Source organism: Mustela erminea, chromosome 5, assembly GCF_009829155.1.
Source record: "Mustela erminea isolate mMusErm1 chromosome 5, mMusErm1.Pri, whole genome shotgun sequence".
Classification (NCBI taxonomy): domain Eukaryota; kingdom Metazoa; phylum Chordata; class Mammalia; order Carnivora; family Mustelidae; genus Mustela; species Mustela erminea.
The window spans coordinates 142921712-142946259 of record NC_045618.1 but is presented as its reverse complement, the minus strand read 5'-3'; the positions used below and the strand labels follow the sequence as shown (position 1 = coordinate 142946259).

Genomic DNA, 24548 nt, shown 5'->3' with positions numbered 1-24548 from the left:
TGGGGCATGAGCGCTGTGGGGATCCTGTCCACGGAAAGCTGACCGTGGGGACTGACCCATGACTATGCTAGTCAAGCTGGTGGCTAGCAGCAGTGGGTTTCACACCCAGGGCCTGCTATCCGAGAAAGGGCACCAGCCCTCTCTACTCTCTGTGTCCTCTCTAAAGCAGAGGGGGTGGGCCAGCAGGGCACCAGCAATCTCTGATCTCCTGACTTGCAAACCAACAACCAACAACAGAGGACCAACGAAGCACCTGGAAGGAACCTAGAGCTTCAGGGGCCTCAGCTGACAGTGATCCTGCACTGCCCCATGTTACAATGGGAAAACTGAGACCAGAAAGCTAGAGACAGGATCCAAAGTCACACCCAATGTTGGGGCTGAGCATGGGCTGGAACCAGGTCACCAAAAGACCGTATCCAGAACACCCACTCAGAACCTTCTCCACTGAACAAGTCGCGGGTAGTGGGGGTGCGCCCTTCCTCCAGCCAAGAGGCGAGTGGGGGCCCTCTCTGGACACACCTTCCACCCACCGCCCCCTCTATTGAAACAGGGCCCTTGCCTTTCCCAAACTGACATCCCATGCTCCTTCTGCCTTCGAGAATACAGAGTTGACAGGCTACTGCCCCATTCTACAGATGGGGAAACTGAGGCCCAGAAGCCGGCAGCAAGAGGCTCCGGCCAAGACTGAGACCAGGACTCCTTTCCTCTCACGGCTGGGATTTCTGCCTCAGTCACCCCAAAGGGGCCAGAGCCCTCAGGACAGTCGGGGATCACGCTGACGCAAATTCTGCCCTCCATCTGACTGGGTCCCCTTGCTCAATGCTGCCCCGGGCCTGTGAGCCGTGCCGAGCCCTGTCATCCTAAGTGTGGACACTGGCCCCCCATTCGTGACTGCCTCCAGCATCAGGTGGGCCCGGAGAATGGGGAGAAGGCAGGGGGCAGCGGGAGGGGAGGAGGAGCAGCCTGACCCGCTGGTAGACACGCAGTCAGCCTGCAGCCCCTCGGACCCTCCTCCCGGTCCCCTCCTTCCCACCCTGGAGTCCTGTGTCCCCAGCCCCATCTGCCCGTCCGGTGTTCTCTAAGGGCATCAGGCCCGGTGTGATCCAGTTCTGGTTTAGGGGCAGAGGCACAAGCAGTCTGCGTCCTGAGACACGCACAGAGAAGCCCCAGACCTGGGGAGCAGGAGCATGTCTGGGGTCGCGCTGGCGGGGTGACTGACTAACCGTGCCATTGTGAGGCCTCTCGTCTGCGTGGCGCGGCCCCCAAAACAGACACACACACACACACACACACACACACGCGCGCGCGCGCGCGCACACACACAAGGAAGGGGCCACCATGGCCCCAGAGGGCACACACACACACACACACACACTCCAGTACAGGGAAGGTGACTGAGCTTTTCTCCTTTTCATCTGAAGAAAAGGCACCTTCTATTGAAAGAATGTATTCACAGGACCTGGGAAAACTCCTGTGCACTCAGCCCTCGATTATCCCCAGGTGGCTGTTCTCCGCGGGGGGCGCCCCCACATTCCTTTCTGCCTGCGCCTTTGTTCCGCCTCAAACGGCCCTGGGAGCTCCCAGGCTAAGAGTTTCCTCCTTAAGCCCCTGCCAGAGGCCCTATTCACTGCCCGAGAAGGAGGCAAAGGTGGTGGGCAGCCTTCCTCTCCCCCGACCCCCAGGCTGGGAGGACTTAAGAACTCTCCATCTGGATTGTTTTTAAGCCCAAAGAAATTGGAGAGCAATTAAGAGACCCGGGGCTACCCCCCGGCCCAGCCTCCTCTCCCGATTAATTCCCCTCTCCCACCCGCATCCCGGGGGGGGGGGGCCGCCGACCCCAGCCCCAGCTCCTCTGCACCTGCTCCGGCCCCAGACCCTCATGAGCCCGGGCCTCGGGGGAGGGGGCAGCTGAGAAGAGAGATCTTTCTGCAGACTTTCCCATCAGTCAGTTCCCAAAACCATGGCTAGAGCCGTGGTTTCCACTGTTTTCCTCAGCGAAGACTGGGATATGGGACTACAAGACAAGCGTCTGAAGAAGGTGCTAGAAATTCCAGAATGTTTGGGCTCCTCAAAGATGGGTCTCTCACCCTGGCACAGTTGGGGAGCCCCCCCACTCCGTACCTGCTTCCGCTTGGTCCAACTGAACTTGGGACCCCTCTCGCTGGTGCTGCTCTGTCCTGCTAGGGGGCAGGGCGCCGGGACCAGGGGGTTGGTGGGGAACACCTCTGGGGACAGATCTCCCAACAGAGTCCCCAGGGGCTCTCGGAACTCTTTCCTAGCTCTGAAACACGGACTCATTTCACATGCCCCGGCAACACCCGGTCCCTCAGACTTCCCTAAAGAGCCCGGCTTCTCAAGCCACTCAGGACACAGGGCTGGTTCCCCTGGGAACCAGCCCTTTAGAGAGAGCTGGCCCTCCTGCCCTGCCCACACTCGTGTCTCCCTTTCAAAACGGGAACCCCACACTCAAGATGACCTCGTTTGGAAAGATACAACTCTTTTCCGGAATTTTCCATCTGCTTACACCCTAGATGGGAGACCAGGCGATGCTTCCTTGTTCTCCCCTCTAGGAGAGAGGACGGGGGTTAAAGCCGTGGAGGGAAGGGGACCGCTCCCTCCCGGGATGGACTCACACTGTGTTAAACATGGGTTTTCTAAAAAGAAGGGGCCCCAGGACCGCAGGCCTTTCTCAATTCAGCTGACAATGCTGGTCTCGCCATCACCCAATGCCCTTTAACCCTTTGGAACCTTAATTTGTCTCTCTCCACACCCCCTTCTGTGGAAAGCAGCCTCCTTCTTTTCAAGGAAAAATTCATTAGCAAGCTCATTAAAGATGGGTCGATTTTTTTTCTCTTTCTGGAAGTCAGATTGCTCATAAAAAACACATTGAAGTTACTTCATGTAAACGAATAAGAAACACATGCACCCCGTTGCCCGTAAGTCTTGCCAGGTTTTGACATTATTTGGAGAAATGTGCTTGGAAATGCATTCGGGGTTTGAACACAAGTCAGGAGGCATGAGGTCGGGGGCCCCAAAAGCTGCAGGGAGCCCCCCGCAAGCAACCTGCAGGTGGGAAGACGCGCGGCCGAGGGGGCACTCTGTGTCCTTCCAGGACTACAGAGGCTGAGCTCTGTTCTAGGCTCCGTTTCCCACCCATTCAGGGGGACGCCAGTGGGATGGCACCGCCAGCTTCCAGACAAGACCACCATCTCCCCCACAAATCTGTGCCCTCCTCAGAGCATCCACTTAGAGGCAGGACAAAGAGACCCGCTCCCGCCACACTGACAGGGCCCTCTGCCCTCTGTCTAGCCTGTCTGGGACTCCAATCCATACCCAACTGCTCAAGGATGGGCCAATCCCTCTACAAAAAGAACTTTCCCGAAAATGATCATTTCTTAATAATGCCTGGAATGTTTGGCTGTGAGGCTGATTATTGATGATGTACTGTTTTAACTCCTTTAATTGAGAAGAATACTCGATCTAGTCTTTACTTTCTGCTTAATGACATGCAAAACGCAAAGTAACATGGGACACACACAAAAATGTGTTATCTGCCTGAGACGGAACGTTCACGAGTGTACCTGAGATACAGCCAGGCCCAAAGAGACACCACCCCACCCTGCTGGGGACGATGAGGGGCAGGGGCTGGCAAAGGCTGGGAGTGGGCTGGACACCTGCCTTCGCCGTGACTCCGCCCCTCAGCTCAGCCCACCTGGAGGGCCTGCTGAGATGACCCTCCAGAAGAATCCAGAAACCATGGGCACTTAGCTCAAACTAGCTCTGTGGATCTGTCTGGGAAGCTCCAGATATGACACCCAACTCGACCCCCACAGAGCCCCGCCCCCCGACCTGCATTCTGCCCTGTGTAAAGCTTCCCTCCTAGGCCTCTCTCTCTGCCACGTCACCCTGCTTGCTAACGGCTCAGCAAATGCCAACTATGGAGTAAATATCACAGGGCAGAGCCTTCCTGGAGCCCCTCCTTGGATTCAGCCCTGGGCACACACTCTCCACCTCTAGGCAGCCCGACTGGCTCTCTAGGGAACAAAAACAAGCAAAGACGACGGTCCCTGGGCTCGGAGGCCTCCACCCCTGGTCGCCTACACTGACGGGGTCTAAGGAAAAGTAATATCCGCAACCCATTTCCCTTTCAGGGGAGAAGGGCAGGGCAGACCTGTCTCTGAAAGCTCCATGCGGTGAGAGGGCATTACGGGATCTGAGCGAGAGACCCTGGGGGTCTGCGGCACCCGGAGGAGGCCCCCCGCCCCGCTCTGCTCATCGCCGGCCCTCTCACAGACCCTGGGGACCCCTGAGGACCAAGAGGGGCACTGGCACCTGGCCCAGGGACACTGGGGGACCCACCCGAGGCTCCGTAAATCTCCGTGGGCTCGAGTTGGCCTCACCAGGCCATTCCCCATCTCCCACCGGACCACCCCGGAGTCTGACTGGCCTCGTCTATCAGCCCAGGGGCTAGCCCAGGAGCATGAGGCGGGAGACAGAGCAGGCTCGGACAGAGTCAGCCTCGCTAGCGCGGCCCCCTGCTTTGCTGACTCTGCCAACGGCCCCCACCCCCAGACCCCTCTGTGAGCCTCGGTTCCTGGGATCCGAAAAAGGAAAAGTGCCCTCGGCCAAGCTTCCTTTCTTCCTGCCCATCTTGCTCAGCTGCTACGTGGGCCAAGTCGCTGCGTGGGATCTCCCGGGGAACCCTGCTAGACCCTCTAGTCCCTAAGACAAAGCTGGTCTCAGGCACCCCAGCAGAGCCCTAGCCCTGAGCCCCCATGGCTCCAGCCATGCGTCTGGAATAAGGAAAGCCCAGATAAACAAATGACTCGTTCTGGCGTGAACCGGACGGCTGTAATCCTCCACTTTCTTCTTCCCCACCATTACTGATTTTATTTAAACAGACACAAACATCCCCATCCCGTCGCAATTTCAGGGGTGAGGAAAACGGGCCAAGGGAAGAACTCACTCAAAAACAACTCTGTGATTAAAGGACATTATCAAAGCCTGGTGTGTGAGAACTCACGAGGACTGACAGCTTTGGATTTCAGGGAAAAAAGGTTTTCTACAGACAGACAAGCTTTCCTGTTTCCACGTCTCCATGCTGGCCCTCTGGCCGGGCCTCAGACACCAGAGAGGGTACCTGTACCGTACTTCAATTCCTTCCTGTGCTTAGCCACGCTGCACTGGGGACCTACTGTGTGCCTGGCCCGAGCAGGTTCCTGGGGGCCCGTGGTCAGAGTTGTGGACACCCCTCACTTACCGTGCCCGGCCCACAGCATGCCACGGCCCCGGGGTGGGCCCCACATGTGCCGGCTCCATGTGGCCACGGTCCCAGCGGCTCCAGGCGGCTTGCAGACCCCCGCCAGGCCGCAGGGTCGGTGGAGCAGAAGATTTGTTCTTGGTAGTGGCCCCCTCCCCAGGCTAAATGTGTATCTTCGAGAATCGAGATGTGTGAACTGAAACTAGTGAAATTCTGGTGTCGCAAGAAAGCAAGACACTCACCCCAACGCGGGTGCAAGTGGAGAGGCACGGGACTGGCGACAGGCAGCTCAGCGGGCTCCCTGGTACAGAGCGGCGGTCCTCTGGGGGCTGTTCTGGCCTCTTCCATCGGGGTCTTCGGCCGGCCCAGCCGGTGTGCCGGGGACAGGGCTGACCTTGCAGGAGAGGCAGGAGACTAGGGTTATGACAAGGCCGGCACTTCAGAGGAGACACACACACACACACACACACACACACACGTGAGCCGAGCCTCACCTGCTGCATGGTTTTCGGTGGAAGGAGGCGGCTCGTGGACATGAGCAAGGACACGAAGAGGTGAAGCAGCGACGGCCCAGCCGGGAGCCCCCACACCGGCCGGGAGGCCTGGAGCAAGCAGAGCCCAGGCCTCCCAGGGGCAGGCTGTGGCGAACACCCAGTGGGACGAGACGAGGGGCCTGGGGGATGGGGAGGGGCAGGACAGAGGTCTGGCTGCAGCCACGGTCACTTCGAACCCCCACCCCCCCCACCCCCATGGGAGGAGGCATCTGAGGACGGCTGCGGGAGGTGGCGTGGCGGCAGGGGCCTGTCCCATGCACCCTGGGGACCGGTTCTCTGGTCACACAGGGGAAGGGGCTCCTTAACCTGGGGAAGGGGCATTTACACCCTATAGAAGGCCAAGAGGCAAGCAGGCAGGAGGCGGACAAGGAAGCAGGCAAGACCAGGTAACCACAGGCGTGGGCTCAGCAAGGAAAACCAACCAGCTGGGCGGAGGGCTGGACAGCGGAGGCCCAGAGGATCAGGAGCCCAGTGATTTGGGTGCAGAGAAGGGGCAGATGGGTCGTGCCAGTCAACAGACAGACTGTGGCAAGCAGAGCTACCAGTGGGTCAAGGTGGCCACCAAGACAGAGCAGAGCAGGTAGGCAACCGGGCAGAGGGCAAGCCTGCAGAGCTCCCTGGAGGTTCCCAGCCAACGCCTGGTGCACAGGGGCTGCATCTGGCCCCAGGACAGGGAGGTCAGGGTCACAGACCCCGACTCAAGAGGGAGACCCGGGGGGCCGGAGCCCGAGGGGCACACGCACGTCACAGCAATTCCTGCGCCCCCGAATCAGTCCTGAGCTGTAGGGCGGGAGGCGAGGGCAGCCGTCAGCACTCAGCTACGGGATGGGGGGTGGGATCTCCGGGAGGCAGAGAGGGCAGGAGGGGGCAGAGCCCTGGAGATGGGCACCTCCAAGTGTCCCCCAGGGCTTAAATGAAAGGTCACCAGGGCCAAGTGGCCCAAGGCAGGCCTACCCTCCACGCCCCTCTGCCGGCCTTCTCCAGAGCCAGAGGCTGCTGCTCCGGCGCCTGCGGCGGCACGAGGCCGCCCTCAGCAGAAGCAACCCCCCGGCCAGCCCTCCCGGGGAGGCAGAGGCCATCAAGGGACACGCTAAGGGACGCTGGGGCTGAGCCGGGGCCGGGCCATGGGCTCGTTCAGTAAGGATCAACTGTTGGATGACGGGATGGACGCCTGAGTGAGTGAAGGGGCAGGGCCAGCAAAGCCCGGCTCAAATGGGGCTTGGGGGCAGGGCGGTGCCCACGCTCCCCTCAGAGGAACGAATTCCAGCCTCCTCCCGTTTGCCTGACGCTCCTCGGTTCCCAAAGACTCCCGCCTAGCATCTCGAGTACGGCGGTTCCTTCACTGACTCACCTGTCCAAACAGACAGCCCACATACTCTTACTGAACCCCACTTAGTGCCAAGCTGAGGCTGGGGCACCCAGAGGAAGCAATGGGCTGGCCTAGGGCACCCCCGGAGGACCGAATCAGGAAATGGGTGATGGGAGGAGGAAGAAAGCGGTGGACACCAGAGGTGGGCAGGAAAAGGAGAAAAAACAGAAACTCAGGATGGGGTGGTGGGGGGCGTCTCCTGGCTTCAGGCATTCTCTGCTTCTCCACCTGGGGAAACCACCTCTTCGTAGAAGTCCAGAGTCCCCAGGATTGACTTAAGGAGGGATGTTGAGACCAGCGGGTTTTGGCAGGATCCCTACTTTCAGAGGTGCTCAGCCTCACCCATCCCCCTCACCCAGGCAACCTCTGGGTCCCTAGGACAGCCTCGGACGTGGTTCAGGTGCTTGACAAGTAGGGTTCGCGGATTTGAAAAAGAGTACATGAATTCTAGGCCGTGATGCCAGAGAACCTTTAGGCAGCAGAGCACCGTGAGCCTCCTCCGCTCGCTCTCATCACCTCCCTTCTCCTTTAGTTCTCCATCTGGCTGAAGGTCTGGCTCGAGTCTGATGCTTAACTGGGAGTGATCTGATCTTGATCAGCCTTGGGGTGAGAAAAGCCCAGAACTTCGGACACAGAGAGGCAGTTTTCAGACTTAGTGGGCTGGGAATACCTGCTCTAAAGATACTGATGGGCTCTGGGGAGTTCAAAGATCAGGACAGAAGCTTGGTGGGGGCCCTTCCACTGGGGCACAGGACATATGGGGGAAGGAGGTATGAAGCAGGTAAAAGCAGGGGCTGTGGGTTCTGCTGCCAGATCTGAGTTGTCATGTCCCCTCTTGTACTTGACTCCCTGAGTGATCCTGACAAAACCCCAGGCCTCTGAAGTTCACGTGCAGCAGTACATGGGAGGCAAAGGTGAACCCCGAACTCACTACTCCAAGGGCAGGGGCTGGGGGGTGGGAGGGGCACCAATATCCATCTATTTCTTGATGAGGATGGGGCTTTCCAGGTCAGTGTCAACCTTGGGACAATTCCATGGGTCCTACAGGTAGATTATGAAGTCTTTCATGATCCGTGAGCCCTGAAACAAGTCAGGGCCGTGCTCTAGTAGGAAACATGCACCCCTCCATTCCCGGGCTTCTCGGACAATGAATCCACGAGGCGCGGAGGGCCGGGACCCCTGCGACATCTGTGTGTAGTAAGGGTCGAACAAAGGAACTTTCTGCAAAGCAGTCCTATCTGCGGCGGACTCCCCAAAGCGGCCTTCAACTTTCAACCCCGCTCAATGGACCCCTGACTGGGACAGAGGCAAAGCCTTAAATGAGGAGCGCATGAAACCCGGGCTCCAGCACCAGAATTAGAAGCGTGGCCTCAGCCCTGGTCGGCCCTGCCTGCGGACGCCGGCTCACCTCATTATGATAACCAGTGTGTTTTTCCTCCCCAGACAAAGAAGAGCTCCTTATGAGACGAATATTGGAATCCAGCAGCTACCTCATTAACGTCCGCGGCCTCTTCCCTGACAAGGCCCAAGATTAGCCCTGCGTTCATTAAGGGGAAAGGGCGGAAAGTGGAATAAAACAGAAAACCACCACTGGGGGGGACGGGGAGGGCGCTTTCTGTGGGCCATTCATCCCTGAAAGGCGTCGCGTACCTTCGGGACTTAATCACCAGCGAGGGGGGGCTGGGGGAGGGCTTAGCCAGGATGCGGGACCTAAAGAGGTTCAACTTGATAGAAGGAGTTAAAAACCCAAAATGGGGCAATTTGATTTGAAAGCTTCCTGGGATTTGTCACTGGGATAATCAATTTAAAGCCTTTTTCCTGTTTACTTTCTTTGAGCCAGACCCGACCCGAGAGGAAACCTTTCACTGGATGGGTTTTTCGTAAAGTTCAGTATTTTTTCTAAGGCTCCCTTCCCCATTTTGGGGGGCCTCTAGTGTCTTTTCTTACTTTTTGTTTCTCTGCTACGCTTCCCCCACCTCACCGCCGCCGCCCACGTCTTTCTACTCTCTTTGGTTCGCCCCGTGGGAACTTAACCTGTCAGAAAAGCGGACGGGGACTCCAATTTTCTCACGAACATTTTATTGACCTTATTTCAAGTCCCTTGACTAGTGTCTGGTTCTTACCTGTGACACATCCACCTGACCCGCCAGGTAAAGAGTAGTAACGCTATTCCAGAACTGAGAAAAAAGTGGCTTGGAAGAACTGACTAAGCCCTAGGCCTCAACACCAGGCAGTTCGGCCAGGCCTCAAACCCTGCAAGACGGTAAGAGGCAGGCTCCCAGACAGGAGAGCTGTGGATACCCCAGGTCCAAGGAGAAGCTAAGAATGAGGGAAGCCAGGAGCAGGTGATTCTGTGAGGCACAGAGGCCCCTAGGAGGGAACCAGAGCCAAAAGCCACATGAAGGCCAAGAAATGAGAATGTGTCCATGTGTCCGTGAGCTGGAAACGTGTCCAGAGTCAAGTGACAGAAAAGTCATTACCTGAGGTAGGGTCGTTCGGCGGAGCAGAACAAGTCAGGAAGCAGTGGGTTGAAGAGGAAATTGGAGGTGAGGAAGGAAGACAACAAGTGTGGACAGGCCTTTCGAGAAGCTCGGCTGCGAAAAGGAAAGAGACAGGCTGTAGTGGCTGGAAAGGAGGGGACAGTGAGGGGGCCTGGGAGGCTCCCGGCTGTGGAGAGAGCAAAGTTAGGAATCGAGAGGAAAAGAACTAGTGAGTGCCAAGAGAGACAGGTAGGCCTGAGACAGGAGAGACCTCTCTTCCGTCACTACCCAAGAGGTGACAGGGGTGCAAATGTGCCGTAGGACCCCAACCTGGAAGAACACCTTGATGACCTCTGTTCCCCTTGGAGGTGGCAGGCCAGCCCCGGGTCGGGACAGGGAGCTGTGAGGTTCAAATGAATCGTGGTTATCAAAAGGCCTTTGCGTACCACAAAGGGGGCCATAATGTTCTCTCTAATTACTCATTGGGAGCAGGACGCGCAATCGTTAGGCCCACTCAAACCTCACGGGGCCTGGGTTTTCACTGACCATAAATTATGCGTCCTTACATTAAGGATGTAAAAACCAGTGGTAAAAGCTCCCGGCAGCCCCTGGAAGACAAAAGGTTCCCTCCTAATAGCCTGGATTAACTCAAAGCAGCTCTCCGCCCACTTCATTTGTCACCTTCCAAGTCACCCTTCCACCTTCTATTTGCCACATAATCCAATCAGGCCCTTTTAGATGCCCGGGAGCTATTGTCTCCATGGAGCCGGGCTTCTCTAAAGCGCCTGAGTTGTTTTTGTCTTGTCCGGACAAAACTGGTTGGCTTAAAAGGGGACCAAAGAAAGTGCGGGTCGAAGGAGGACCCCAATTAGCTTCCAGGAGACTGTTTTCATCATCTTTGGATCACATACCAGGCCTGGTGTGCTGGGCATATTGTCGGCGTTCCAGAAAATGTTTGTTCAATTAATTCTGCTTTTATTTACTCTGGAATTTATTTATTGAGCGCAAACACACGCAGCACCTACTGGGTGCCGTTATTACTGAGGGAGAATGGGGTTGGGCATGTGCAGCACGAGGCACTAACGAGGCACTAACGCTGGGAGTTAAGTATCTAGCAATTTCCACAGCTATTTACAAAGCACTTTCACGGTGGTTACATCACTTGGTCTTCAAAAGCGCCCTGTGGGGTAGATAAATGCGGGTGCTTTTTTTTTTTTTCCCCCCCCTTAAATCCCCATTTAGCCATGAAAGGGACTGGGGCTTGGAGAAGTTAAGTGACTTGTTTAAGGTCACACCAGCACACGGCACCGCACAGGGCCACCCAGATGCCCCCCACCCCCCACCCTCCCCAGACCATGCTTGACAGCTGGGATTTCAAACAGGCTATCCCACTGTCAAATGCCTGATTGGAAATCAAAAGGCTCTTAGTACAACTCTGGGCCCAGGGGAGGTAAGGGGTGGCCGCAAGGGCACCCAGGGTCCAACTCTGACCCCTTCTCTTGCCAACAATGTGACCGAACACTTACACTCCTCCAGCCTCAGTGTCCCTGCTGTGAATGTGAGCGTGTCCTGTGCTGTGGGAGGGGGCACTTGCTTCTCCTAACCCCTCTTCTTCCCCCACCCCACTCCTAACCCCCCACCCGGACTCTTTTAAAATCCCTCCAATCAATGTCAAACCCGTTCTCATCTGTAAATGTGGCTGCTTCATTCGTGTGTGTGTACGACACGGAAATAAGACACTCATAGAACGTAGAAAGTGCTCTGGACATGACCACATGGGAGGTTCATGGTCCTACTCAGGTCTGCCCAACGCCCATCTCGGTGGACCCCTACCTGCTTCAAGGAGAGCCCCGCGGACAGGGGCTGCCTGGAGCGCTGCGGAAGAATAAACGAGAAGCATGAGGCGAGAGTGACAGGGCTGGGAAGGGACCGACCTACCCAACTCTTCAACAGACATTTGCTGACCGCCTCCTCTATGCCCAGCCCTGCCTGCGGTGGTTTTGTATCATTCAATACTCACAACAACCCTGGGAGGCTGCTCTTCTTGTCCCCACTCCCCAGAATGAACAGGGAGATCTGAGAAGAGGTGGGGAGAGGCGGGGAGGCCCTTGGCAGTTCGGTAGCCAGGCGTCAGGGCACATGCTCATTCCAGAAGCCCACCCTGGGCCTTGGAATTGCCAGTGAGATGCTGGTCGAGCCCTTGGCCCAGGTCCCCCTCCTGAGAAGTTCCCAAAGGGATCCTTCCATTCAGGACATCATACAGGCAACAATGGGGTTGTCATCGGAGAAAGACTGACAACTCCTTGGGGAGGGAAACACTCCAGGTCGCTGGCAAGTGAACACAAGTAAAGACTTATAGAAAAGTATTCATAGCATCAAGGCATAAGCATAGCAAAGGTCAGGGGTTAATGACCAATGCCCCCTCACTAGGGCATTGGTTTAAACATTCGGCCAAGAGGGAAGAACTGGCTGGTCGGTTCTGGTCCTCTTCATCCTCAGTCATCCTCGTCTGGCGGTGTGGGCATGGGGGGGGTGGTCTCTGCCAGTGGCTGCTTTGTACGCTGGTGCCATCCAGGGGTCCGAGCTCCTAGTGGCCTCTGCAATTGATCAAAGGTTAGAGGCCCCACTGAAAAGCCCAAGTCTATGTAGTAATTAAATTTAAATGAATTAATTATAACTAAAACTAATCAGTTAACATTTAAAATGGTCTTTTAGTTGCTAATGGGTCTGGGGGTGGTGCCGGGAGGGCGGCAGGGGTGGGGATTCTGCCCGGCAGGTGGAGTTCTACACTTCCCCAAAGTGGGGCGGAGGTACCATCAGGGGGAGGTGATCAGCGAGCACCTTGGCAGCAGCGTAGCATCGGGAGGTGGTCCTTGAAGACAAGGAGGTGAACAGGTGATGTCATCCCTGAAGAGACCCTAAGGCACGGGAAGGGGGCCGGATTAGAAACCATCCTGATGACCTCTAACGGTCAGCACAGGAACAGCAGAGAGAGGGAGGGGGCAGTCAGAGGGAGAGGGAGGGAGCAGTGGGAAAGAGGGGGCAGGAGGAGGGAGGAGTCAGGAGGGAAGAGGGAGGGGAATGGAAAGAGAAGGAAAGGGAGGGGGAGGAGGGGGGAGGGGGGAGAAAGGAGGAGGGAAGGGGAGCGGAAAAGAGGGAGGAGGAAAAGCAGAGGGGAGGAGGCAGAGGAGAAATGGGAGGGGTAGAAAGGAAAGAACTGAAAAGGGGAGGAGGGAGAGAAGTGGGAGGGGGTAAGGAAGACTTGATTGACAGAGCGCAAGTGTTAGCAGTGTGCGCATGCGCAACCTGGAGCCAGGTCTAGCGGGCCGCGAGCCATTTGCAGGCACAGACCGCTAGGGGGCGCGCGGCCAGCACCAGGACTCAGGAGCGCAGCCACCTGCGGCGCGCGCGCGCAGCAGAGCCTCCCGCGCCCCCGCAGCGCCTGGCCCACAGCTGCCAGGGGCACAGCTGGCATAGAACGGGGGGGGGGGGGGCGCCCAACAGGTCTGGGGCTGGGGTGGGGGAGGCCACAGCCCCCACCAGCACATCGCGCAGGGCCACTGTGTCCTCGAAACACTACACCCGCCATCGCATGCCAGAATCCACCTGTGGACATCGATCAGCGCCCCCCCAACACACGTCCAGGGGCCCTTCGGCACCCCAGCTCTGAGGGGGGGTCAGCCTGCATCAGAGACACGTAAGGCTACCGAGAAGGCACTCGCCAAAGATCTTTCCAGAACACGATTCCCCTTTTATTAAGTGAAAACACAGAAATCTTGGCTCCGACCTTCGGTAAGTCCAATTAAACATAAATTAATTAAAATTATAAAGACCCAGTTCTCGACACACCGTTTTCACTCATTCGCGGGGCTTCTGGACACATGATACAAAATACTATCGCTAAAAAATAATACGCAGGCAGCCAAACCCACCTAAAATCGTCCAGAGCGCCACCGACCCCCCCCCCCCGCAATCTCAGCTCGCCACAGCAAGAACCTCAAGACCGCGCGACGACACCTACTGCACAACCTGACGACCCCTTCGTCTTGCTCAAATGCGCCACATCCTCTTGTTAAGACCCCCAAAACCAAAGCCCGCTAAGATCAACTCATCTGCGTCCACGCTCTTCCACGACCCCCTAAGTCACACAGCCCGCGCGAATCACGCCATCTCCGCCCGGCGCCAGCGCTCCAGCGGCTGCCCAGGGAACCCCGGGATCTTAAAACATTTCCCCCTCAGGTAAACGAATCCAGAATTCTCCAGTAAGTTCCGCGCTCGACCCCCTCCAGCAGAAGAACAAAGGCCACCTCCCCTCGCCACCCCGCCCCCCAAAATTCCGCAGTGCCACCAGCGCCCTCTGGCGGCCAACAAGAGAACCTTCCAGAAACCTGCCACGTAGCAACCCGCTCGCGGGCCCCCCCCCCCCCCGCCCGAGCCCGCCGGCCCAGAGTGGGGAGGGGGCGGCGTGGGGGGGCTTGACAGGGACAAAGGAAACGGCAAAAGACGACTTTATCAAAACTCAAAATCCCGCAACATGTCAGAATCTTGTAACGACCATCATGCAATGCTAAAACGACCCCCGGCCCCCATTTCCCAACTCCCAGCGCCTGGACAACCCCAACACGCCCCCTTTTCTGTATTTCTCTCTTCCCTCTAGATTAGCCTCCCCCAGCCCCAAGGACACGGTCTTCTCTGCACCCCAACCCACCACTCTGCTATTCTGCCAGGGCCCCCAGTGACTTGACCTACCCCCCCCCAGCCGCCCTTCTCTACGGAACTGGTCCTAGGGGGCTTCTGATGGGTCTGCACTTGGGCGCCATATCTTTCCACTAATAAAGTGACTGATCGGGGGAAACCAGATGATTAACAGTTAGGTATTTTACTCTAAATTTTGACTGGAGTCTGCTCTGCACGAAACCTGGGTATTTGGATCCGCAATCCCTTGCGGATGGGAACCTGCACCCCTCACGCCTACGGGCCACCAAGAACCTGGCCAAAAATTGGGGGGGCATCTACCTGGGAGACTCTTCTTTTTAGGTGCTCTTCCCCCCCGACTCGGGGGCATGCATAATGCACCCGCCGCCATATCTCCCACCAACCGGGAACCTAAAGGTGCCTTCGAGCACAGAAAATCGGGGTTTTGGACCCCGGTGACTGCGGTACACTGGCTTCTAACGGGGATCTGACCGGATTCGTCCCCTGGGCTTCATCTAAACCCCTACCACCCAGCCCACTCTCAAGCTGAGGGTCTGGACGAGAAAAGGGCCCTGATTCTCCCCCCCAGGAAAATGTGCCTCGAGATCTTTCTGCCTGACAGAATTTTCACCGCCGACACTCGGGGACCAGGCGAGGTGGCCGCCTTCGAGAGGAGGTCCCCGGCGTCTGTCATCGGCATGTCCAGGAGGACAGAGCCCAACCTCGAAGGGGTGTCGTCTTCGATTTGCACATCCTTCCAGGCAAGGATGGCCAACCACTCACCAGGTGGGGAGATTCTCGCGTGGGCGCCCCGGTTCTCCCGAGGAGCTGCAGCCGAGGCCAGCGGGCCAAGGCGCGCTCCATCTCCGCTCTCCGCCGTCTGCGCTAGGGGCTGGCTGGGTGGGGTTTATATGGAGGCGCAGAAGGGGTGGTCTCTGACGTCAGCGCATTCTGCTGCAATGCGCTCATTTCTCCAAAAGTGATTGGCCGGAAAAATGAGCCCCCCAGATTCTATGACAAATTGCTCTAGCCGCACCCAGATTGCAGCAAAGAAGGGAGGAAAAAAAAAAATCTGCCGCAGTGCCCCTCGCCGCCATGACCAACACCCTGTGTTCGCTGGTGCTTTTTGCCCTACCCGAGCCCCGCTCGCCGAGCACGGCGATCTGGCTGCACGATTTGCTGGGAGAACGGGACAAGGGGTGGTTTTCCTCAGGCGGGCCGAGGGTAAAGCTGGGGCGCCGGGGGCGGCACATCACACACCTGACTATTTCGGAACCTCTACCAGAGGATGCGGCTTAGGGAAAGGAAAATGATGCTTTCTGCTTATTGTCCCGGAAAATAAAACGCCCCGAGCAGGAGAACCAGTACCCACATGTAAGTGGCGGCTGTCACCCCCTTCTAGCCCACCCGTCCATTTCTGATTGGTTATCTTTGACATGGAAGACTCGGCACAGCCTCGCATCTCCGAGTCAGGGAGGGAGAAAAAAAAAAAAAAAAACGGGTTTTGAGTCCCGGGCTTTGCCGCTTACAACCTGTGCACAAGAACCTGGCAATGTCCCTTCCTCTGCCAGGGGGTCCGTTTCCTACATGTTGACAAGGGGGTACCCCTCTCAAACTGGGGTCGTAATAATGATTCAGACATGAACCGTGTCCCTCTAGGGAAAGTACTTTTCGAGGAAGATCGTGTCCCACGTGGAGGCGCGTGGGGTACCCCCCAAAATCGAGGTGATTTCCCCCGCACGGACACTTTGAAAAGCCAGCCCCCCTCCCCGTGCCGCCCCGGGGAAACAGGCAGCGACACATGTTGCGGCCGAGCATAGCTGCACGGCCTCGTGCTCCGGGACTTGGCACATGAGATTTAATCCGTAACAGGTGGTGCCTTCAGCAGCTCTGCCGGGCACCGAGTGGCAAAGCGGGCAGGGCCGTCAATCAAATGTCCTCTCGAAAAGGTCAAAATGCTGTTGAAAGGGACTGGGGATCTATCTTAGGGTGACAGGTGGGTGGCAGCCGGGAGGGCAAGGATGAAGCGCCTAGTGACAGAAGAGGGGTGAGAATGAGCGATGGGTCCCGAAGGGGAAAGGCAGAGGGGCCTGCGGGGACTATCAAGTTAGAACAGCTCGGTCCCGCACTACTTGGCGGGGGGCGGGGGGGGGGGTCTCAGGGCAGCTTCAGAGCGACCCCCCTCCGCCCCCCGCCGTGCCCAGCGGTCCTGCGCGGTGGCTTTCACACACACAGGAGACTCCGGGGCTGAAAAGAAGGGACGGAGCTATCCGTAAGGGAGGTGGAAGTGGACCCCCAGGTCACGGAAGCCCCCGAGCCTTGGGCGGGGGGCTCGTTTATAGGTGACCGGTTGCGCCGCTGGGGAGACGAAGACAGAGCGGGCTTTAGGGGCATCGCGGGGTGCCAACCCTAAAGGGTCAGATAATGTTGGGGTGGGGGAGAACACCCAATTTACAGCCTGCGGAGCGCGCCAGGAGTCCCAGAGACTAGCGTCCCCCACCAAAACTCGCGAGACAGAAAGGCCTGCACCAGCCGCAGACGTCAAGAAAGCTTCAAAAAATCATGGCTCCGAGCATCCTTGTCAACAGGAGAACGTTTATTAGCCTCAGTATTAATAGCTAGGAAACAGCCGGAGCGGCCCGGGACCAATCAGCGTCCAGGAGCCCCTGTCGTCAGGCCTGCGCAGCCAATCAGACGCCGGCAGGCCCGGTTGCTAGCCTCTCGGGGGCAGAGGCGAGGGGTGCGCTTTGTCACGGGGGCTCCCGCTCGCCCTCCACGCGTGGGAGGCCTGCGTGGGAGCCCGGGCGGCCACCAGAGAGCGTCAGTAGCCACGCATTCAGGGCCCCTGGAGGCCGCCCTAGAGACAGTGCCTCCTGGCGTCAGCCTTGCAGCCCCAAAAGGACCGGAGCTGATGCTCTGGGAGGAGCCCCCGGCCTGGGTTGGGTGCCCCCGGGAGGCCCAGGAAGGAGAAACTGCAGACGTCCATGCGCATCTCTTCTCGGGGCCTGGCGCCCAGGAGGAAAGTTGGGCCTCCTAGCACAATCAGCCTCTCTGGGTTTTTTTCTTGTTTTTTCTTCTCTCTTTTTTTTTTTTTTCTTTCTTTCTTTTTTTTTCTGGGCTCCCTGGCTCCAAAGCCCCAAAGCCCCGTGCTCAAGAGTTTAACAGTAAAGCCCACTCCTCTTTTTCAGGGTCTTACTGACAAGCAAAGGTAAAGGACCCTGGAAATTATGTGTTTCCGACAAACGCGCGGGGTGGGGGGGGGGGGGGGGTAGAATCCCGCTTTGCTCCCTCCTAACTGGGAGGCTGAGGTCCAGGCCTCTCCCTGGGCCCCTATTTCCTCATCTGGAAAAAGGAAAGAGTTGGACAAGATGGTCCCCAAGGAGCCTTCCAGTCCTGCTTTGCTTGATTTGAATGTATACATCAGGCGAGTCAAATGCCTTCCAGAACATTCTGCATGACAGTAATTAGTATCAGGTGTATCCTGCAGTCCATGTGGCTACTTCATCATTCTGCTTTTCTTTCCATTGTATTTTATTTTAAACAGAACACCATGGCAACATGTTTATCCTCCTGGCTTCCTAAAAGAAAGAAAGAAAGAAAGAAAGAAAAAGATAGGGAAAAAAAGGCAGAGAGAGAAAGAAAACACTGCTGTAAACTCATCTCTACTGAGTATGGTTTTAACCACAATAAAAAAAGATATCCATATGTTTAAATGTTTTTGTTGGCTTTTCTGGAGCTCAGAACCTAACTTTTTAAATATTTATTGGTCCAAAGCAATGGAAGAAATAACTTAAAGAGCCAAATCTATGGTAATATTTGGATCCAAATTGTTTCTCAATCTGAGTGATGTCGTGAATGCTTTCCTTGCTCAAAAAAGGACATTTAAGGGCTCAGATTGATATCAATAGGGCCAAACAGACAAGGAAATCCAGGCTTGAGAAATGACTCGCTTTCTTTCTGTACATGCTGAAACCCAGCTCTCTTGGAAGGGCCCTGGAGGAGAGCCAGTGTCCCAGACACATGGTTTAGCCCTGTTGCCTTTTTTTTTTTTTTTTCACATAGATCTAATTCAAAGCACACATTTTTCTTCTTTTTTTAATTCATACTTTGGAGCCCTCAAAAGCTGTGTGAGCAGCCTCCTACCCACATGTACATACTTGTGGGCAAGTATACAAATGTCCTAAGATTTGGCCAGGAAATGGAGACAAGGTCCTCCTGTAGCAATCTCCCAGCCATGGGTAAATGCACTCTCGTCTCAAAAACCACACTGCAAGCTTTTACAAAATAGCATCTCCTGGGTGGCTACCCTTCTAAGCAGATTTTCCCAGTCTTCCGGGTACCCCGAAAATGGTAGTGTTCCCCAGAAATCTCTTGAGGCCCCTTCCGCACTTCCCACAAGTGGCTACAGTGAGGCTGGGCGCTCCTAATCGCTAATATACAAAGCCAGCCTCTGGCAATTTCAACGCGCCAAAATCACACATCTCTGAACTCCTTACCGTTCCCGCCCCCATAGACCGGAGCCAAAGTCAGAGAAGCAGCCTGGAATTCAGAGGACCTTCCCATGAAGTTATTTTGGGGTACAGACACCTGAGCATTGTCAGGAACAACCTTTCTGCCTCCTAGAAGGTGAGAGATTAGACCTCAAGCAGTCAGGATTTGGGGGAAATAATCAAATAATGCTCCCATCTTACAGGGTCTTGCAATTGACAGTGGCTCTGCTAGAATGCACACCGACCCCTTGCTCTGATGCTCTGATGCGAACAACCCCTCAGGAGGATTAAAGTAGGTTCTACACCCAACGTGGAACTTGAACCCACAGCCCTGAGATCGAGAATCGCATGCTCTACTGACTGAGCCAGCCAGGCGCTCCTCTCAGGAAATTGAGTTTGCCCTCAAAATCAAGTCTAACATCTTTCCCATTTAAGGGCTTGGACAAGGGGCTTGCTTTTTTAGTTATCTATTAGCCAAACACAATTCATACCCACACTCCCTGTGATTTGGTTGCTTGGGGGTCCCTGCCGGATGTTGTGATTCTGGGGTTGGGAAATGGGGAGCCGTACACCAGGGGTGCCCATGTACTTCTGGGCCTCTCCCACCCAGGGCGCCAATATCAGGAATGCCCCGCTTCCCGGAAACCTGAGTTTCTGGGTGCAGCCTCAACCTTTGCATAGAGGAGTTTGTCAAATTGTAGATATTAAAAGACAAATAGAAGTCAGCGCCTTTTGCAAAAGGCCAAGGATAAAGCTTACTTCCCGGTAGGCTGCTGGGCTTCAAGGCAGTGCGTGTATGTGTTTGGCTCTGGGGGTTTGTGGTATGCGGGAGAGAGACGGTAGACACTGTTCCTTACCAGTACTTTCCATGATTAGAGCCAATGAGAAAGAACCAGAAGGTAATAGCCCAAAATTACCCTCAAAAGCCCCCTCAAGAAAACCATCAGTTGTTCTGGGTGAATAGACTCTGGGAGATTTTTCTTCTACTTTTATGCATGTCTCTATTGCCTGTACTGCTTTTCTAATTGCATTTTTGTTTAAGAAAAAAAAAATGCAGCCATGCAAAATGACTGGGCCATATGAGCATCCCCCCATGAAATTTCTTTCTGAACTAAACACAAACCAAGAGCCTCGGGGCTCCCCTCCTCAGGCACCGTCCCTGGACGGAGCTTTCAAGAGTGGGGGGGGGGGTGCTGCCCACAAGGGCTGGGGCAGCCCTACGGCCACACCCAACTTCTGGAAGGGCTTTCTCGAACCTGCACCAGAGGAGGGCAAATTCTGAGCTGGTAGCCACAAAACCAAGTGAACTTCACTGGTTTCATTCCTACAGGAGGGGCCTAAAGAGATCCATTTAGCAGGGGATGAGGCAGGCCAAGAACGGGATCTCGGCGGAGCAGAACCCCGCCATGGCTGGGATATTAACAGTCACATCCCGACTCAAGGAAAAGGTGGCCACGTCGACCTGACCCGCCCCCACCCGGCCCCCCTGGCTTTGGGCGTGGGCCAGCCCCCGGATTCAAGCTTCAAGCGAGGGGTTTTCTTGGCCCAACGCCATGGAAATATTTCCTTCGGTGGAGCAAAGAACTGCTTCATTCAGCTGCCCGCGGCTAGGGAGGGGGCTGGCTTTACGGTATTGGCAGAACCACCGAGGCCTGGGGGAGGGGCCCCCGAGAGGAAAATGTATTCCAGGTAGAACAGGACTGGAAAGTTTGCTTTCTTTCTTTCTTTTTTTTTTTTTTAAACTAAAAGATCGCTGACAGTTGAAAAACGGCCACCCCACCCAAGAGGCTCCAAGAGAAGACATTTGTACTAGATTTCAGTGATGACTATAGCAAGACCTGTCTTAACGGCAAAGGGAAGGGGGCCAATTCTGGGCAGGCTTTCAATTTAAACATTCAAGGTCTCGATCTTTCCAGAGAGCACAGTCGGCCTCTCTGGGCCAGGCCTGGTGATATCTGTGTCTCAGCCTCACCCAGAAGCTACCGTCTCCTTGGTGGAAAGTCAAGGGCATCCAGGAGACGTGGCAATTGGGGGCCATCTGCCCAAGAGGCAGGGGTGCCAGGGGTACGCAGTCCTCTTTCGCAGCCTCTGGTGGGCCAGTCTCGCCTGGTGGTTGAGGGTTTGGGCCCTGAGAGCAGGCCTCGGGTGCAAGTCTGTTTGCTTCACATGTGGCTTTGGCTTAGTCGTTCAAACTCCTGGGCCTCATTCTCATGGTCTGTAGAATGGGGATAAAATGCCTCCTTTTGTTACTTAGATTAAATGGGGAGAAAAAAATGAGTGCTGTATTCACCGTGTGTCCCCAGCTACAGGACACAAAGAGTGCCCAAAGAGATCTTCTTGGTTTTTTGTCGTTTGCCTTTATTTTATAGGAAGAATCAATTTATTTAGTAATTTTTTAAAAAGTAAAGACAGTCCCTTGCTATCCTGCTTGTCACTCCCTTGTGCTGTGTTCAATAAACTTCCACCTCCTTTAAAAATAATAATAATAAAATTTAATTTAATTTTTTTAAAAAGTGAATTCAGTAAAATCACTAGATCAGTGAGTGAAAGATCTGGGCTCTGTGCGCCCTGCGGGCCTGCCACGGACATGAAGGCGCCCCTGTCACGTGCATAGGACAGCCTTGAACACCGTTCTCTCCAAAATGCCCGGGAGCACGGCTGCTGAACCCCCCAGTTTGGAGACAAGGCTTTTTCGATCCCACGATCCGCCAGAAAGAAAAGAGAACCAGCCTCCCCACTTGGAGCTTCTTTGCTGGGCCCCGTGGCCTGTCCATGGCCCAGCACCCTCCATCTCCAGCACCACCAAGGAACATCTGTCTTCTTCGGTGTGACCTCCCCTCCCCAAGTCTAGGATCTGAGATACAGTCTGTCAGCTCAGGGGGAAAAGAGATCTTTCCAATAAAAAATATCCCCAGGACACGTGTCCCTTCTCCTCCTCCTCCTCCGTGCTGTCCTCTTAGCCTTGGGAGGACACGACAGGCGTGGACACGTGGCAAGGAAGCGGTGAGGCCGGGTGGGCAAGAACACAGGCTCTGACCTTAAGTCCGGGTTCAAACTCTGTTACTGCTGCTCACTGGCTGCTTGGCTCTGAGGGCATCTTTGGAGTCTCTGTGTCTCAGTTTCTTCGTCTGCCAAATGGGGATAATAATGGCATCTGCCTTTCCGCCAGCATCTTGTTAAGAAGGTTGAATGAGGCCAGACATGGGAAGCCGTGGGTGCAGGGAGGGCTTGGGGAGATGCTCAGTCCCTGGGGTGATGTCCTTCCACCCCCTACACACAGCCGAACTGCCCCCAGGGGAGCAGATCTAGCAAGACAGCCCTCTACGCCAAGCACGGGGCCTTGGCCGTGGCCTCACCCCTAGTTGAGGCTGAACAGCTCCGGGCCTGGCAGAGGACAGTCGTGAGCCCCTCAGTCCTGGCAACCCCAGCAGAGAGGCAGGGGCAATAATTCTGCGGGCGAGGAGACGCCGTCCATGCCAGACCCTGCAGCATATGCTCTTTCTAGAGCTGGAATGCACACACATCTTGAAACCGCAGCCCACCGAAAAGCTTGGTTCCCCCCACAACACACTGGGGTAACTGTATCACCAAGGGGGCTGGGGGTGACAGCCAGGCCCTGAAGGTCATTTCAGAACTCTGCAGGTCACGGAGGGCTTCAGAGTGTCCGCCCCATCCACCAACTTGCTGGGGCTTACGCTCTGCAAACGCTTTGCCCTCCGAGACAGGGCTCAAATGTTCAACATACCCTTTAGGTGTTTGCAGAAAGGATGAGCTTAAAGGCGCTTGCCTTTAGGTAAACGGAACTGCCCTGGCACTTTTGATGATAAAGAAAAGCAAACAAAGGCCGCCTTTCAAAGGCCTGTGTGCTCCCACCGGCTCCCAACCTAAAGACACCTCTCCCTCTGTGAACCTGTGGGGGTGGAGGGCTTTGGGAAAGTCTCTGGACCCCTTGGCCCGCTGGAGGAGGGTCTTGCCCGCCTCACCCCGTGGAGCCTCAGCAAAAATATGAAATACTCAGGCCGCAGTTTTGCTCTGAACACAAAAAGCCTTGCACATTCTCTGGAGGGACCCTGGGGGTCAAAGTCCCCAGCTGGGGCAGTGGGGGCCCTGGGGAGCCAGTCACCTAGTAGGTGACACATGGGCCGCAGGGCCAGGCCGGCACTCTCAAGAGTGGGCTGTCCCCCGCCCCCAAAAGAGGCCGGCTGAGGTTTTGACCTCTTTAGCTGAGTTTTTATCAACTTTGAAGGGCAGTTCAGATATCTGTACACGCCTTCATTCTGTTCAGGGAAGCTCTGGGTTCCTGGGCCTGGCACTGTCTTAGCTGCTGGGGATGAAATGACAAGCGATGGGACAAGCCCCCCGGCCAGAGCAGCGGACGCTCCAGGCGTTGGGCTGCGCTCCTACTATGTGCCAGGCCCGCCTCCGGCTGCCCCTGCCTCTGTCTTTCAGGGAGACAGTGTGCTCAATTCAGGTCCAAGAAGAAGCCACTCTGCCCTCCCTGGGAAGAGGATTCGGCAAATAGAAAACCGTCACTTAACTCGAGGACAGAGCCCGGCGGGGGCTGGGATGACTGTGAAAAGCTGGTACGTCTCGCCCCGGGGCTGAGGCTCAGGAATTCTGGGCCCGCGTCTTTCCCAACAGTCTGGCCTTATGTACATTTCCCAGAAATTCTTACTGTTTACTCTGAGGGGCCTCTCCACAGCAGAAGCCGTTCAAGCCCTGCTTTCAGCCGTAAGTCACTTTTCTGGCTGGCTCCGGGCACAGACATCTCGGAGCGTTGAACGTATGGCCACGTGGCCACCCAGAGATCCAAGCAAAACTGTCTGGCTGCCCAGCCCGAGCTGTCCCTGAAAGGCTTCAGTGTACGGCCAGGTCCCCCGCTCCGGGGGCCCTCACACACGCCCTGAACAGCCCGCGCAGACCCAGGCCCACACTCGGGGCTGGTTTCTGTAGCCCAAAGAGGGCCCTCATTTGGAGAAACCTGAGTGGAGCTGGGCTGATGGGGGTCAGGAAGCGGGGCTTCCTGGGGTGCAGGGGTGGGGGGACTGTGTATAAGCTGTCCTCTCCCACCAGGCTGGAAAGGAAACAGAGCAGAGGGTGGGGGTAAGAGGGGGAGAAGGGCAGCCGAGGGGAGGGGGCAGAGGGGTCAAGGCCACCAGCCGCTCGTTCAGTGGCAAGCCCACCCCTAAACCCTCTCTCTCTGGGAGAGGTTTCTGTAGGGGAAGACTGTATCCACTTGGAACCTGAGGGCGGCTCTCTCCCCAGTCCCAGGAGTTTGTCTGGAGGACAGAATAACAGTCACACACCCTGGGGCGCCTGGGTGGCTCAGTGGGTTAAGCCTCTGCCTTTGGCTCAGGTCGTGATCCTGGGGTCCTGGGATCGAGCCCCACGTTGGGCTTTCTTCTTGGCTGTGAGCCTGCTTCCCCCTCTCTCTCTGCCTGCCTCTCTGCCTACTTGTGATCTCTCTCTGTGTCAAATAAATAAAGAAAATCTTAAAAAAAAGAAAAAAAAAAAAAAAAGGAGTCACACGCCCTAAAAAGGAGGCTGTCTAAGCACCAAGGAAAAGAGCCACAGTTGACAGCCCTTGGTCACTCCAGGCCTCCCTGGGACGCTTGCACGTTCTGTGAATTAAGAGCAGGATTTGAGGGTCTCCAGGAAGGCGGCCCCAGAGAGTGGGGACCGCTGTGCCCCTCCTGCCCC

General features: G+C 56.1%; 1 protein-coding gene across 8 annotated transcripts in view; it reads right to left on the bottom strand.

Annotated features, from left to right (window-relative positions):
* LOC116591903 overlaps positions 1-15269 on the bottom strand; it is a 33405-nt gene extending 18136 nt beyond the window's left edge. For 3 of the 8 annotated variants that reach the window (XM_032345288.1, XM_032345293.1, XM_032345292.1), the window contains exons 1-7: positions 15142-15266; positions 12478-12581; positions 11684-12260; positions 11497-11538; positions 9664-9777; positions 5755-5933; positions 5503-5649 (exon numbers count right to left, since the gene is read on the bottom strand). In XM_032345288.1, coding sequence (XP_032201179.1) covers positions 5503-5649; positions 5755-5933; positions 9664-9777; positions 11497-11538; positions 11684-11810 — 609 coding nt within the window. In that variant the 5' untranslated portion in view covers positions 11811-12260; positions 12478-12581; positions 15142-15266. Of the gene's footprint in view, positions 1-5502; positions 5655-5754; positions 5934-7853; positions 7857-8591; positions 8721-9663; positions 9778-11496; positions 12261-12477; positions 12582-15141 lie in introns of those variants that run through there. The other 5 variants (XM_032345294.1, XM_032345289.1, XM_032345291.1 and 2 more) reach the window with 5 other exon arrangements.
* Positions 15270-24548: the final 9279 nt, after the last annotated feature.